The 15,913-nt window shown below is 41.3% G+C and overlaps 1 protein-coding gene across 1 annotated transcript in view; it reads right to left on the reverse strand.

Moving 5' to 3' along the window:
- Positions 1-15,913, reverse strand: part of SACS (sacsin molecular chaperone) — a 49,007-nt gene that overhangs the window by 25,426 nt on the left and 7,668 nt on the right. Inside the window, exons 3-6 of the mRNA XM_011999928.1 lie at positions 14,251-14,336; positions 11,007-11,118; positions 4,367-4,513; positions 555-2,043 (exon numbers count right to left, since the gene is read on the reverse strand). Coding sequence (XP_011855318.1) covers positions 555-2,043; positions 4,367-4,513; positions 11,007-11,022 — 1,652 coding nt within the window. The 5' untranslated portion in view covers positions 11,023-11,118; positions 14,251-14,336. The remainder of the gene's footprint in view (positions 1-554; positions 2,044-4,366; positions 4,514-11,006; positions 11,119-14,250; positions 14,337-15,913) is intronic.

A 15,913-nucleotide genomic window follows, 5' to 3' on the forward strand; every position in this document is an offset into this window, starting at 1 on the left:
TCACATATTTTCAAGTCAGTTAAGCTATTTTATTTTACATAAATTATAATGCACGTAAAATCAAATTACAATATTTTTGATCAAATATTATCTAGACTTTGCTTTAAAATGTGAGGGCATCACGTACCTTACTCAAATTCAGAAATATTCTTAATATCTTACAGTAAAATTAATTTTATTTCCTGAAATGTCAGTACATACCCTCGTTTATAAAGAATTAATATACTATTTTTCATTAATTTAAATGTCATCAAAATAATTCATTAGTGACTAATCTGGCCTTGTCATTATTTGCACCTTATAAACATTGTTTTCAGTGTTCTGTTACTGAAATTTCCAAGAAAAACAACTGCTTAGATAACTTTTTAACTGATAAACATTTGAATACTTTTTCACTTTAGAATATAAAAGGTATCCGTTGGTATTTTAACAATGTATTGCTGCAAAAGTCTTCCTACCTATAAAATCAACATAGAAAACCATTGAATTTCACAACTGAGCAGGAGCAGGGGAACCCTAAGAGTGAGCAGGAACATTAGAAGGCGAACCCCTACCTTGGATATTCTGCTGAGGTAATATAAATGACATCTTGGTCTGATACAGATGAGGAGAAGGGGACAAAATTGCCATTTTGTAAAGGGAGCAACTCCAGCCCAAGCAGCTCACTGTAGGCTTGGTCAGAAAGCACAAATTCTAGAAGGTGAAGCTTTTCTTCAGCACTGCCCACGTGTGCACACTTCCGCAGCACCTGCCGCAGCCACGCGGGCGTCACCTTCCTCACAGGTGTTGTGCCAGAGGCAGCCGTGAGCTGAACAGCAGCATCCACATTCCCTGGCACCTTGGCAATCTGCTTCCCTGAGCTCTGGAGGTAGTTGAGCACAGTTTTTGTGTATTCTAAATTTTCATCAAGTTCTGAGAAGTACACCTGCTCCAACCTGACCCAGTTACAGCTAATTGAATAGATCACTGCATTCTGCAGCAGCTCGCTGAATAGAGGCTCTAACACCGGCTGCCAGTGCACCTTGACTTTGCTCGCCTCGGGCCAAAGCTTATAGATAACATCAACTGACAAGGGGAAATCAGAGCTCTTTTCCGTCTCCAGACGTTTTATTGAATCTAAGATCAGAGTAGCATAAGCTTTGGGGACAACATTCATGACCAGAAACTCATTCCATAAGGCTGCCGGGTCTCTCCACTGGTCCAGCTCTCTCCATTTTATGCTCCTGCGGTTATCAGTGAGGCCAAAGAACCCACTGATGTGAACTGGGAGTCCTGTGCTGCTTTCCTCACCAGGCGGTAAAGGAAGAAAACAAAATGCTTTTCCTGAGAAATCAGACGTTGCTCCTTGTGCTTCATCCTCTCTGCTTGATAAAGGCATGGCTATTCCAATGACTGGGACAAATTTCAGTTCATCAGCTAAAGAGTCAAGCTTACTACTGATCCCTCGCCCACCCACACTGTTACACACCAACCAAGATGTTTTCTGTGCATCCTTAGTACTCTCCCCTTCTAAAACAATATTTACGTGATATGTTACACAGGTGATGTTATTGCTTGGAGTCTTTTTACAATAGTTGCTTATAGCAGTTCCCAGAGTCTTTACAGAATTCAGCCGCTCCTGTTTCAGTGCCTCACTCTCACTCGAAGTCACTCTAAACACCAGTTTCTCTGTTCCGTCAGCCTCTCGGACATATAAGGAAACATCCTGCACACTTTTCAGAAAGAGCAGCACTGTGTCTGCATCTGCCCTGAAAGACTCAAACAACTCAAGAACCTTCTGCTTATTGTAGAGGTTACTACTAAGCTGTGAGGGTTGTAGGCGAAGAGGGAAACGGAAAAATGTTCCTGGAAAATTGCCGTTTATAAACGTTTCCTTGGTGCTTCCAAAAATGCCAATAAATGGTGCAAATTGGTCTGAAAGTTCACTAATTTCTTTGCTGTCATCTTTGAGATTCCAACATTGGCCTGATTCATGTGGGCCAAAAAGTGTTTGATGAGGATCTAGCATCCCGATCTGGTCACCACTAAAGATACAAGGAACATCTGTAAAGAAAAATTTAAGTCATGATCAACTCTGAAATGTTAGGGACAATTATGATTACAATTACAATAAATACTTATATGAAAAAGCATGAGTCATTAAAAGGCTAAAACAAATTTATCTAAACACAAACAATTTACCTTCAGAAATGTAATTCTCTGAATATGAAAAATGATTTCTCTTTTGATTCAATCCAGTAACAAATGCCAGGCACAAAGACTTTGCATGATTATTGTGAAAACCTAGGAGACATCTTCAGAAACTCACTACACAAAAGATGGACAGAGTATTTGGATATCTACACTTAGCTCCCACCACCATGTGAGGCCAATTCAGCAGAACAGGGCTGCATCCTATGCTCAACTTTACAAATTCCACACAGACTCTGTGAGAAGGGAGACAGAGCAGTACAACACGGGTGGCTCTGCCCACTGTGTTGCTCAGTGAGCGCCTGCTCTGAAGCTCACGAGGTACATTCCCTCAAGTGTCTTACCCTCTCTGCCTCTGGAGCAGAAGCACTTCTCATGCTGGGAGCATCTCACCACACGCAGCCTAATTACAGTATTGAAAGATACCCATCTTTTGTATAACATGGCCTCTAAATTGATACCAACTGCTTCACCTGTTTCCTCAACCAAAGACAGAGTAGTATTCAAAAACTGGCAGAAAAACCAGATATGTGAGACCCACTGTGGTGAGAGAAACTCCTCCCCAGCGTGCTTTGGTGAGGATCTCCCAAGAGTGATGTGATGTATGTTTGCCTCACATGCTTACTTAGCACCTCGGCTTCCTGCAAGATGCAACTCCAGTGAAGTCAATCTTTAACATCTATGGTTGTCAAGCACAGCTTCAGCTGTCACAATCACCAACTCCTAAGCTTGTGGGTATTTTAAGTTAGCAAATGTTATGTCCACCAACCACGTGGCTAAATCCATCGATAGTGGGGTCTAGGGAAGGCTCACTCCTGCTCCCAAGGCACAGAGTCGCACCCCCACGAATGAAATCAGGCCAGTGGCTCCTGACAAGATAAAAGCATGACCTATGACCTATGATATTCTCAGATCCTCGGATTAGAGAACAGTCCTCCAGTTAATGTTCCACAGAAATGTGCTTATTCTCAATGAGCAATCAAAACCACACTGAGATGCAGGTGCTGGGCAATGAGCTGGGCCCTCACGCCACAGTTCATTCCTGCTTAAGCCTCCAGGCTTCTGCTACTCCCATCTGTGTCCCACAACATTTACAAACCACTACATGGCACTGACTCGACGGATAACTTGCAAAGAGGTGGACACATGAGTATTAATATTCATAGATAATAGTCATATTTTAATATATAATTTTTATTATATGATTTGTAATTTAGTCAATAGTATTTAATCGAATATATATGTATGAATGTAAATGCAACAGGCTTACTAAAATTTGGCTACAGTTGTGATGACCCTACTTTCCACGTGCCCAGGGCAGTCCCAATTCAGGCCAGTTGTCTGAGAAGAGTACCACCCTCCTTCACTCTCACAGGTGTCCCAGTATGAATAATAAAGTATACGGTCATCTTGGCTACAGTGATAGCCCTGCCTGTGCAATCTTTCCTTCTCCTGCCAGACACAGTTTGAAACTAAAAGGACCAATTCCATTACACAATTTTTTATCACAAAACTACAGTAAGTACTAAGAGCTTTGATTCTACAAGAGCCATATACTCCTAGAGATGTCTACACTAAGAGTTTAGTATTTCCTATTGTAACTAGGAACCAGAAACCTCATATTCTTTCTAGATTAAAAATATGATTTCAAAGTAATCTTTAGAATGCTTGTAAGTCTAAAAAGAGGAACATGAGAGAGGAAAATAAGAGATACCAAAACCACCTCAAAGATTTTCACTTTCTCAGTTATTCAGTACCATTAGATATACCTTCCTGTTTAACTTTCTGATATTTAGAACATGTACAAGAAGATCTGTGATACTCAGTTTGACTCTTGAAGAGTTGCAGTTTTGAAATTTTTCATAGTAAAAATTTTGTGTTCAAAAGCTGTATTTCAAATTTCACATCAAATGGCTTAATATACTGATTCCACTGGATCATGATGATGTTACCTTTTGGCATCACATGATGAAGTAAAACTTTGGTATTGTTACTGTGGTAATTTCAGAAAATTCAATATGCACTGATTATTTCACTGACATACCTCTGGCTACTGACAGAAGAATTTGGGTAAGATGGCTTTTAAACAGTATCACCTCTGAAGTTAAACAAATACATTACAGAATGTAAGATAAAATATTTTCTAATACCAAGACTGAAAAGCCTAATACTCTACCTGTTATATGATAGACAGAATTAAACCCAATTCCAAATCTTCCAACCTTCAGAGGATCATCCTTTTTCCTACTTCTTGCTATTTCTTGAATGCCGTGCCAGTCCTCTGGGGTGAAAACCGCGTTGTTGTACACATAGAGAGCTGGCCCTAGGTGTGAAAATGCGCAGGCAGGTATTCAGAAAAAGATGCCAGGGTGTTCTGTTCTATCTCAAGAAATCCTCTATACAAAATCTCTTATTTGAAGGGAAAATAGAGAGAAGTGAATAGAGTGAATTCCATACTATAATTTAACTGTTTTTACAATGAAAATAAAGACACACACTGAAGTAAAAACTAGCAGCAGAAGAAACATAGCATTGTTGGCCAAAAATCCATAAAGGAAAAATTAAAGGTTACTCAGATACCCAAAAACATAAGGCAAACAAGAAAATCAATCTGTTACTACTCTATGTGAAATTTGTTCTAAATAGTATATTTAAATCTTTTTTTGATCAATGGAAAATATTTACCAAATAAATACAAAATATTTCATATATTTCATAAAACATACGAAAATATGGGCACAGCGGCTCATGCTTGTAATCCCAGCATCCTAGCACTTTGGGAGGCCAAGGCGTGTAGATCACCTGAGGCCAGGAGTTCGAGACCAGCCTGGCCAACATGGCAAAACCCCATCTCTACTAAAAAATACAAAAAATTAGCTGGGCATGGTGGTGCGTGCCTGTAATCCCAGCTACTTGGGAGGCTGAGACAGGAGAATTGCTTGAACCCAAGAGGCGGAGGCTTTAGTGAGCCGAGACTGCACCCCTGCACTCTAGCCTGGGCAAGAGAGCAAGACTCTATCTCAATTTAAAAAAAGAAAGAAAGAAAGAAAGAAATTTATTATGGAGATTTGCTATCTAAAGAAACTATGTGAGATATGTTAATTTGTTTCAATATATACACAACCATTTTACTATACACACACACATATATCTTATAACATGCTGTATGCCTTAAATATGCACAATTGAAATCTTATTTCATAAGGTGAAAAATAATCCTTTAGTAAGATTAATAATCACCTTGTAAGTGTTTGAAGTTCTTTTTTTCATCAGCCTCTAGATTGTTCTATACGAGGCACTACCTGTTTGATTTTAAAACCCATTAATGTGACAAATGTTTAAATAATACTGCAATTATACCACCTATGTAAAATAATACCACCTATCTCCAAAGTAGTTCCTTCAAAAAGTAATATTTATAAAATATTTCTGCACAAAATATTTTTGGAAATCCATTTTGCGAGACCTACCTTCAGAATGTCTACCATTCTTTGAATATATTCAACTATGTTCACTCATCATACTTTAAAGATGATTAATATTTTTCATTCAAAAAGGTACTGAAGTATAATATATACACAATAAAGTATGATGGTCTTGAGGCTGCAGCTTGATGAATTCCTACAAAGCAGATGAACCTGTGTCATCTCCAACCACATGAGGTATATAGGGCACTCCCAGCACCCCTAGAAGCCTCTCCTCATGCTCCCATCAATTCAAGGACAGACATGGGGATGTGACCCAGTTTGTTTTACAAAAATGGCATGACTACTATTTTTAAAACAGTTACAGTTGGAATATGCAGACAGTCGAGGCTGCAAAGGCTTTCTGGAAAGGACAATCACACAGTGGAGTGGGGACTCTGCAGTCAGGATGTCAGGCCCAGCTCTCCAGTTACAGCCACAGCACCTCCAGAAACTAAAGCCATCAAGGCTCCATTTCCTCATCTGCACAATACGGTAAGAAGGGCTGTCCGCCGCCAACGTGCTGGGGACCCAATGAGACGGCACAAATACGGGGCTCAGCACAGAACCAGCAGAGCAGACCCCTAAAAACATCAGCTATCACTACTGTTACTATAATCAGTATGAGTATATGATACTGTCAGTCTTTATGTAGTATATACTTTTACATATTAAGTATTACAGGAATAGTAATAAAATATCTTGTTCCTACCCAACAGCTAACTTAAAATGGCTTCTAGCAAGCAGTGTCTGGTTCCAAATGTCCATTAAAAGTATCTACAAAGACAAAAAAAAAAAAAGGACCACAAAAAGTGACAACACCGAACACCAGGCTCAAGCATGAAACTCTTACCAGAATCTAGAAAGAACTAGACTAACTACAAGGTCCGTGGAAGGACATTAAAAATTTCAGCAGGGGACACACCCACATGACATTACCAGGAACACAGTCCGCCTTGCCTGAAGGAACACCCACCTTCCTTCCCACTGTCAACTGGAAAAGTGGACAGCTGACCACTGACCCCTTACTGCCTGCTTATAGGAAGCCATTTGTTAAATTCCAAAACCATAGCCCTTGTCTTAAAAAATGCAAATGACTGTTTTACATGAAAAAAAATTCCCCTCAGATCCCCACTCTCCAAGATATTTTTTTTTTTGAGACAGTGTTTCACTTTTGTTGCCCAGGCTGGAGTGCGGTGATGCTATCTCAGCTTACTACAACCTCCACCTCCCGGGTTCAAGCAATTCTCCTGTCTCAGCCTCCCAAGTAGCTGGGACCACAGTCGCACGCCACCACACCTGGCTAATTTTTGTATTTTTAGTACAGATGGGGTTTCACCATATTGGTCAGGCTGGTCTTGAACCCCTGACCTCAGGTGATCCACCTGCCTCAGCCTCCCAAAGTGCTGGGATTACAGGCATGAGTCCCCACTCTCCAAGGTTTTCTGACTGTCAGAACTGCTGTGTCTCATCCTACACCATCAGTGCAACTCCTGGGAAGAGGAAACATGGTGAAAATTACCCCTATGAGTGCAACTGTCCCGGGCTCTGGGACCTGGAGCTTTCCTTACACCCTGGCTGCTCAGTGGCAGAACCAGGAAGTGCACACAGACAGCTCTCCTCAGTCAAGAGAACGAGAAGTCGGGGACAGGAAGAATCTAGTTATCATTTAATGTTTTTAATCAAGGTATAATTCTGATTATATTCATCCTGGAATGAGGAGAGAAGCAGTATTTTGCCTTTGCTATGATCAACTCAGTCTCATCGGTTCACTCTCTGCTTCTATTACCAAGATCAATTTCAAAATAGCCTGTATCCACTCTGATCAAAATAATGTGTTCTTGGTTCTAAAAGTAAGACAAGAAAGGAACAAACACCCTGGCTGGGCACAGTGGCTCACACCCGTAATCCCAGCACTTTGGGAGGCCGAGGTGGGCAGATCACCTGAGGTCAGGAATTCGAGACCAGCCTGGCCAACATGGTGAAACCCTGCCTCTGCTAAAAATAAAAAAATTAGCCGGGCGTGGTGGCGGGAGTCTATAATCCGAGCTACTCAGGAGGCTAAGGCAGGAGAATCCCTTGAACCCAGGAGGCAGAGGCTACAGAGAGCCAAGATCACGCCACTTCACTCCAGAAGCACATACACAGTGTTTACTAAGAAGAGTCCTGAGCTACTGGACACTTTACAGAGGTTGCTTATTGGAAATAAGCTTGGAAATTTATCTATTTAAGTGGCATAATCCCCTTGAAAATGTCACAAGTTATATTGATTATCAGAGAAAATCATGTACATGTTTTATGACTAAAATAGCTCCCTTTGGGTAAGTGCTGGTCTGTGTGCATCACTCAGAAACCAGCTCTGTGAGATCCAGGCCAAGGTGTGTCCTAGTGCAGCACAAAGGGACTCTCCATGCTTTCTTCACCTGTGTCTTCTAATCAGCTGTATCCCTGAAATCCATAGTAAAGTGTGCTACACTGGCTGAGAGCTCTCATTCTTATGTATGTGATTTCACAATCCGAGCCTTTTATTATCTCATTATATAAAAATGAACAAAAATAAGTCAACCTTAAGAGCTTTTGGCTGTGAAACAAAGGGCCAGTAAAGGGGAAAAGCCATGATACAAGATGACTGCTCACATCTGACTGCAAGAGAAAGATATTCTCAAATACCCAAGAGCCTGGAGGGCTCTCAATAAATGTTTGTTAAATAAAGAGATCAGAGATCACTGCCACCTGCTTTTATAAAATACATCCTTTTCTGTTGTTTGTTTGTTTTTGAGATGGAGTCTCGCTCTGTCGCCCAGGCTGGAGTACAGTGGCGAGATCTCGGCTCACTGCAATCTCCGCCTCCCGGGTTCAAGTGATTCTCCTGCCTCAGCCTCCCAAGGAGCTGGGATTACAGATATGCATCACCACGGCTAATTTTTGTATTTTTAGAAGAAACAGGGTTTCACCATGTTGGCCAGGCTGGTTTCGAACTCCTAACCTCAGGTGATCCACCTGCCTCGGCCTCTCCAAGTGCTGGGATTACAGGCATGAGCCACTGCACCCAGCCCACATTTATTTTATTTTTTACTTATTTATGTATTTATTTTTGAGACAGAGTTTCGCCCTTGTTGCCCAGGCTAGACTGCAATGTCGCAGTCCTGGCTCACTGCAACCTCTGCCTCCCGGGTTCAAGGGTTCTCCTGCCTCAGCCTCCCACGTAGCTGGGATTACAGGTGCTCACCACCATGCCTCGCTAATTTTTGTATTTTTATTAGACATGGGGTTTCACCATGTTGGCCAGGCTGGTCTCGAATTCCTGACCTCAGGTGATCTGCCCACCTCAGCCTCCCAAAGTGCTGGGATTATAGGCATGAGCCACTGCACCTGGTCTACAATTATTTTATTTTTTACTTACTTACTTACTTATTTTTGAGACAGAGTTTCGCTCTTGTTGCCCAGGCTGGACTGCAATAGCAGGGTCTCGGCTCACTGCAACCTCTGCCTCCTGGGTTCAAGCGATTCTCCCATCTCAGCCTCCCAAGTAGCTGTGATTACAGGTGCCCGCCACCATGCCTGGCTAATTTTTGTATTTTTAGTAGAGATGGGGTTTCACCATATTGGCCAGGTTGGTCTCGAATTCCTGACCTCAGATGATCTGCCCACCTTGGCCTCCCAAAGTGCTGGGATTACAGGTGTGAGCCACCGTGCCCAGCCCACATTTATTCTAAATTGGCCACTTTTAGAGAGCCTGTCTCTAAATATACTTATGCATAAACTCAGCCAAATAATCTAGTTTCAAATGTTTTTTAAAACAACGTGAAGTCAAGGTTAGAAGCAAAAAAATCATAGGATCTCCTTACACTCTTACCTTTGCAGTTCCACAGTACATACCATCATCAATCATCAGTATGACACCAGGCATAAAACATTATCACATACATGATCTCACATAATCCTCCAAATATGTGGGAGAAAGGTTTTCTCATACCACTTGCAGGCAAGCAGTACGTCAGTATAAGGGTCACAGCTGCCACCAAGTGCACCAGTGCCCGGAGGGGTAGCACTGTATAGGATTAGGACTTAACCTGAAGTCCCTTGAATCCAATGTTACATTAAGTCACAGGCTCCTAGAGACAAGATACCTTGCAGGCTAATCCTCTTACTATAAAAATGATCTGACCGCTACGATGACTGGCCCAAGTGACTAAGGTAGCAGCAGCCAGGCCTAGAACGCACACCTGATGCTGTATCCCACGCACCTCTTTTTATAGAGTATAGAAAGTACAACTTCCAAATGACAAATGTAAGCTAAGAATGACTACATGAGACATAACAAATGCTAGATTTTTAACTAATAATGTTAACTGGCCTCCTAAATCATAAAACATCTTTTTAAAAATACATGACTTAAATCTCTTTAAAAATCTGTCTCAGAAAGTCTGAAGTGATCCCACTTTTTCTCAGTAACTTTCTGTCACATACAGTCATTCACAATGACTTCAGAGGTATACTTAACTGAAGTGACGTGATCTCGTCTCACTACAACCTCCGCCTCCCGAGTTCGAGTGATTCTCCAGCCCGGCCTCAGCCTCCTGAGTGGCTGGAATTACAGGCGTCCGCCACCACGCCCAGCTAATTTTTGTATTTTTAGTGGAGACAGGGTTTCCCCATGTTGGCCAGGCTGGTCTCGAACTCCTGACCTCAGGTGATCCACCCACCTTGGCCTCCGAAAGTGTTAGGATTACGGGCGGGAGCCACCACGCCCAACCAGAGGTGCACTACAATTTATGAACATTCTTTTTGACACAAAGCTCCCCAGAGTAGAAGTGAGATATTAGGAGTCTACTGGTTAGGGTTCTCTTATTGGATCAATAATCTATTAGTTTATGGCTTTCTTATCATGTTTCCTTTCATTTTCCTTGTTCTCGCCTCTCCTTCAATCTTTCTTCCCACCCAACTTCCAAACAATGTCAAAGGTACTCCTAAAGTAGAAAATACACAAAAGCATGGCCTTTCACAACATCTTTCCAAATGCAGGAAAGTGTTACTATATATAAATGGTGTCCCTTTATCCTACTGATAATATAAAATACAAGTTGTTTGACTAGAATAAGAAGCTTTGGTCATTACAATGCTTGTCATTTTGTTTTGAGTTTTCAGATTTTATTCTTTGTTCTCTAAAAATACCAACTGGTGGAGACACCTTCCCACCCAAAGCAGAGAAAAACATCTGAAGAAGTGGACATAAACATGGCAAAAAGTACAAATGATAATTAGACTGTTCATTAAACAAAGCACTATTAATCATTAAAAACTGCCTGTTAGTGCATACAATAAAACTTATTCCTAATTATTGATTCTTACCCTGATATGGTGCCATATCTTTTGACCAAAGAGACTCTGTTCCGTACTGAGTTTCATCATATAGAAATTTAACTTCTGTTGCCCCAGCATCTTCTGCATTCTGAATTAATTCCTAACCAAAAAACATACCAAAAAATAGTAATTAATAACAGAGTAATTCTACTGTCCATCTTTGTATTTATCTACAATATTTAAAAAGTTAATATACCTAAATAAAGGAAATCCACTATTTGCAACATTACCTTTAAGATCTAGTGAGGCTACTACTGAAAGTAATTGTTACATACATATGACAGTATGGTTGAAAAGTCCTTCTCCAATTATTTGAACTTAAATTTTGCCTTTTAATTTGGTCACTTAGCAAATTAATCCTGGGCCCTATTTATAACTGTCTCATATTTACAATCTACCCAAAGCTTTTGTTCAAAGGAAATTATTCTATTTCCAAAAGCTGTACATATTGTCCTGTGTGGCAGGTAACTTAAGCTTGAGTGGCTGCCAAAAATAGATCTTTTATCATTTGCTTACCAAACTTACCTTTTCATAGAAAAACAATAAAACCAAATAGTAGCAATCTATATGTACCCTTCAACTGGCTGCTTTCTTGAGAGCCTGAGATATGAACATGTCTTTGTCCTGCACTAAGCTGAAAGCTTCCGGATGGTCACGACTGACTCATTCCTTTCATGAAGAAGAAAGCACTATCATTTGTTTGGTGAATGGTGGGTGAGTGGAAGGGTGACCAGTTCCCTGTAATGTAAAAAGGAAAGGGCAAACTGCAAGACTTGCCTCAACAAAATTTCCAATCCTAACACCACCAATCACTTCTGCACACCTACCAAAATCACGCTGGGCTCTGGTCAGTTTGAAGGGAGCTCCAGAATCTGAAACGACAATCAGCTCCTAGAGCCAACCCCATGATCATCAAAGGAGCTTTTTTACTTCCCCAGAGCCTTGGGATCACTAAATTGGAAGTACAGATGGGCAAAAACTGAAGAGAGCTTTAAGTGATACTACAGCAACGTCAACAGTGATGCCTACATCAGAGTAGAGAGGTGATACGATGTCCACATGAAACAAAATAAGTACAAGGAGAGTGAGGAAGCAGAAGTGAAAAGTCTGTTTTGAGATTGTGTTCAGTTCACCGAATGCATTCCAAAGGGCTGGAGTGTGGTACCCACCAGCTGTTCCACCCCAAACATGAACAGCTAAGCCATGCCTCCGACAGCCTCATTATCAGTTACTGATTCCTCCTTGTTACATAACTCACTATTTCTCATGGGATTTTAATTTTTTAGGCCTCATTCAATCCCAGAGAATCCCTAAAAATTAGCAATTTTATTTACATTAGGATATTATGATAACATGAAGGATGGAAATAAGAATTAAACAGGTAGTGAAACACAATGTTAACTTACAAAATGATAGCACTTTAGATGTTCAACCTCGTTTTCATTCAGGTATCTATTTGTTATTTATGTGTACTTTAGGGAGCAGAGAGGTAGAAAACTAAAGATAAAATCCAAGTCCCAGGTTCCACTCATTCTCAAATTGAACAAAAAATAGGATGGGAAGCTTTTCCCCTAAATGGTAATCCTGACAGATTATTTGTAAACTAACTCTGAGATACACCAACAACACATTTTGTACTTGCTGCTGGGCAAGTCACTAAGATCTCTGGACCTGTTTCACCAAACACAAACACCACAGAAGGTGGTGGCGTAGGTCTTGGCGATTTCTAAGACTCCTATTAAATCTAAAACAGTCTAATTCTACTACAACATCCAAGGAACAAAGATTACACTGAACTGGCTACAATACAAATGTATCTATAAGAAGCAAAGTGGAAGGTGTAGCCCTCAGCTGTTTGCCACAGACCTTTCTCACTTCTCAGCAAGGATCACACTCGCTCACTCTGAACAGATGACAACCTACTCCTGTTACCACTACACCTTTATTTTAAATTTATTCTATTCACTTCTTTCTACCCCAAAACCACCTCACAGCAATACTCATTCCACCCTCACTTTCCTAATAAGTCAATATAAAAACTGTTTTTGAATTCACTTTCTGTGACCCACTGGTGCCTATGCTGAAAGATGGACTAATCCAACGGCCCAGTCTTACCACAATCACTGAAGACACAACAGTCCTCAGTGAGTGCCTACCTGAGCATGACTCTCTTAAGTTAAAGAGACCCAGTCCTGATTCCCTAACAGTTTACAACCTAAACTAGAAAATATAACCAGGGCCAAGATACTGAAGGTAATAAACACTAAGCAAGCTAATGAGAAGGAAAATGTGTAACAACTGATCTACTTTGACAACTGAGGAAGTTTCTTATTAAACACAAAATCTAATTTTTGCAGTTATCTCCCATTATTGCTTTCTTTGATGATTACTGGTTTTTCTTTTTCTGTTGTTTTATTGTTTGTTTGTTTTTTGAGATGGAGTCTGGCTCTTGTCACCCAGGCTGGAGTGCAGTGGTGCAGTCTTGGCTCGCTGCAACCTCTGCCTCCGTGCTCAAGCGATTCTCCTGTCTCAGCCTCCTGAGTAGCTAGGATTACAGGCAGCCGCCACCATGCCTGGCTAATTTTTGTACTTTAATAGAGACAGGGTTTCGCCAAGTTGGCCAGGCTGGTCTCGAACTCCTGACCTCAGGTGATCCACCCGCCTCCCAAAGTGCTGGGATTACAGGCATGAGCCACTGCACCCAGCCTGTTTTGTAAAGAGTATAATCAAACTAAAAAACATTACAAAAAGAAATAAGTAAATAAAATAATTATCCTATTAAATAAACCCTCCCAAAAAAGCAAACCTCTAAAATCAGGAGTCCGATAGGCATGCATTCAAGCCTCTAATTGCAGAATGTATTTGGCTGGCTGGTTGGTTGGCTGGCTGGCTGGCTGGCTGGCTGGCTGGTTGGTTGGTTGGTTGACGTGTAATGCCCTGCACAATGATCTACACAGAACATTCCTGGAGCGACACTGCTGATTACAGCACCCAGTAGCTTAGTGCATTTCTTTGCCCCAGAAAACCTCACATATTTATATCAACTCCATTCTCAAATGGAGCTATACACTGCTATACACACTGCTATACACTGCAGCCACAGAAATATAATACAGCCATTTGAATCGAGACATTTTAAAAATTTAAACGCTAACAGGACTTCCAAGTAAATTTACTTCATCTCATTTTTATCAAAGTAAATAACACATGAACACGATGACATGTGCCCCACCTTAAGAATCTGTCCTCCTTCTGGATATCTTCTCAAAATGTCCTTGAGAAAATCAACAAGTGGTGGAGTCGTCTGACCAAATCGACCTAAAATACAGAACACATTTTAAGTGAGTTAGAAAAAAATCCCATGACCTGTCACCAACATGTAACTTGAATCCGAGACATAGTATAACTATACAAGTTACGGTTGCATATCTCACCGCAGCACCCTGGTACAGCAATCTACCTGACGAAGCAATTCAGCAGAAAGTAAAGCAGATTCAATTTTATCAAATCTCAAGTTTTTTTTGTTTTGTTTTGAGATGAGTCTCGCTCTGTCGCCCAGGCTGGAGTACAGTGGCGTGATCTCAGCTCACTGCAAGCTCCACCTCCTGGGTTCCCGCCATTCTCCTGCCTCAGCTTCCCGAGTAGCTGGGATTACAGGCGCCCACCACCACACCCAGCAAATTTTTTGTATTTTTAGCAGAGATGGGGTTTCACCATGTTAGCCAGGATGGTCTTGATCTCCTGACCTTGTGATCTGCCCGCCTCAGCCTCCCAAAGTGCTGGGATTACAAGCGTGAGTCACCGCGCCCGGCCTCAAGATTTTTTAACTGAACTACAAATACGGTCTCAAAAAATGTTCAAAACTATAATAACTATTAATTCAAAATCAAGGAGCATGGTGCAGTGGGGAGGAGTGTTGCTATTTTCCAAAGCAAATAAAATAAATGATGTTATTTTGTGGCTGCTTTGCCATTAAATAATAAGCCAGAGATAGGGGTGCCTATTATCACATTCTTAATAGTCTCAAATGCAACCAGTGTTCTGATTGTTCTGAAATTAGCAGTCACAGTCTCAATGGCTGTGCACTACAAGTACCTTCAGGCCTTGCCTAAACTAGATATTCTTAGACCAACTGACCAGGTCCCCTTCAGACAGGTGACTAGAGGCTGTAGGAAGAATACGAAAACGGGAAGTAATGCCTCAGATACACAGCATTTCAAAAATCCGTTTATCAGTAGAAAGAAGTGTCTGCTTAAAAAAGCAAAATTGTCACTATAAATTTATTTGCATCATTTTGGTACAACCACATACTGAGACCAAGTTCAAATAAGACTCTGTTTCCACAGACTTCTATCCCACCCATTCTTTTTTCTTTTTTTTGAGACGGAGTCCGGCTCTGTCACCCAGGCTGGAGTGCAGCTGCGCAACCTCAGCTCACTGCAAGCTCCTCCTCCCAGATTGACGCCATTCTCCTGCCTCAGCCTCCCAAGTAGCCGGGACTATACAGGCGCCCGCCACCACCTCCTGCTAATTTTTTGTATTTTTTAGTAGAGACAGGGTTTAACGTGTTAGCCAGGATACTGTTGATCTCCCAACCTTGTGATCCACCCTCCTTGGCCTCCCAAAGTGCTGGGATTACAGGTGTGAGCCACCGTACGGCCTATCCCACTCATTCTTTTTTTTTTTTTTTGAGATGGAGTCTCACACTGTCTCCTGGGCTGGAGTGCAATGGCCCGATCTCAGCTCAGTGCAACCTCTGCCTTCTGGGTTCAAGCGATTCTTCTGCCTCAGCTTCCCAAGTAGCTGGGATTACAAGTGCGTGCCACTACACCCTGCTAATTTTTTGTATTTTTAGTAGAGACGGGGTTTCACCATGTTAGCCAGGATGGTCTTGA

This window comes from Mandrillus leucophaeus, unplaced genomic scaffold (genome assembly GCF_000951045.1).
Source record: "Mandrillus leucophaeus isolate KB7577 unplaced genomic scaffold, Mleu.le_1.0 Scaffold61, whole genome shotgun sequence".
NCBI lineage: Eukaryota > Metazoa > Chordata > Mammalia > Primates > Cercopithecidae > Mandrillus > Mandrillus leucophaeus.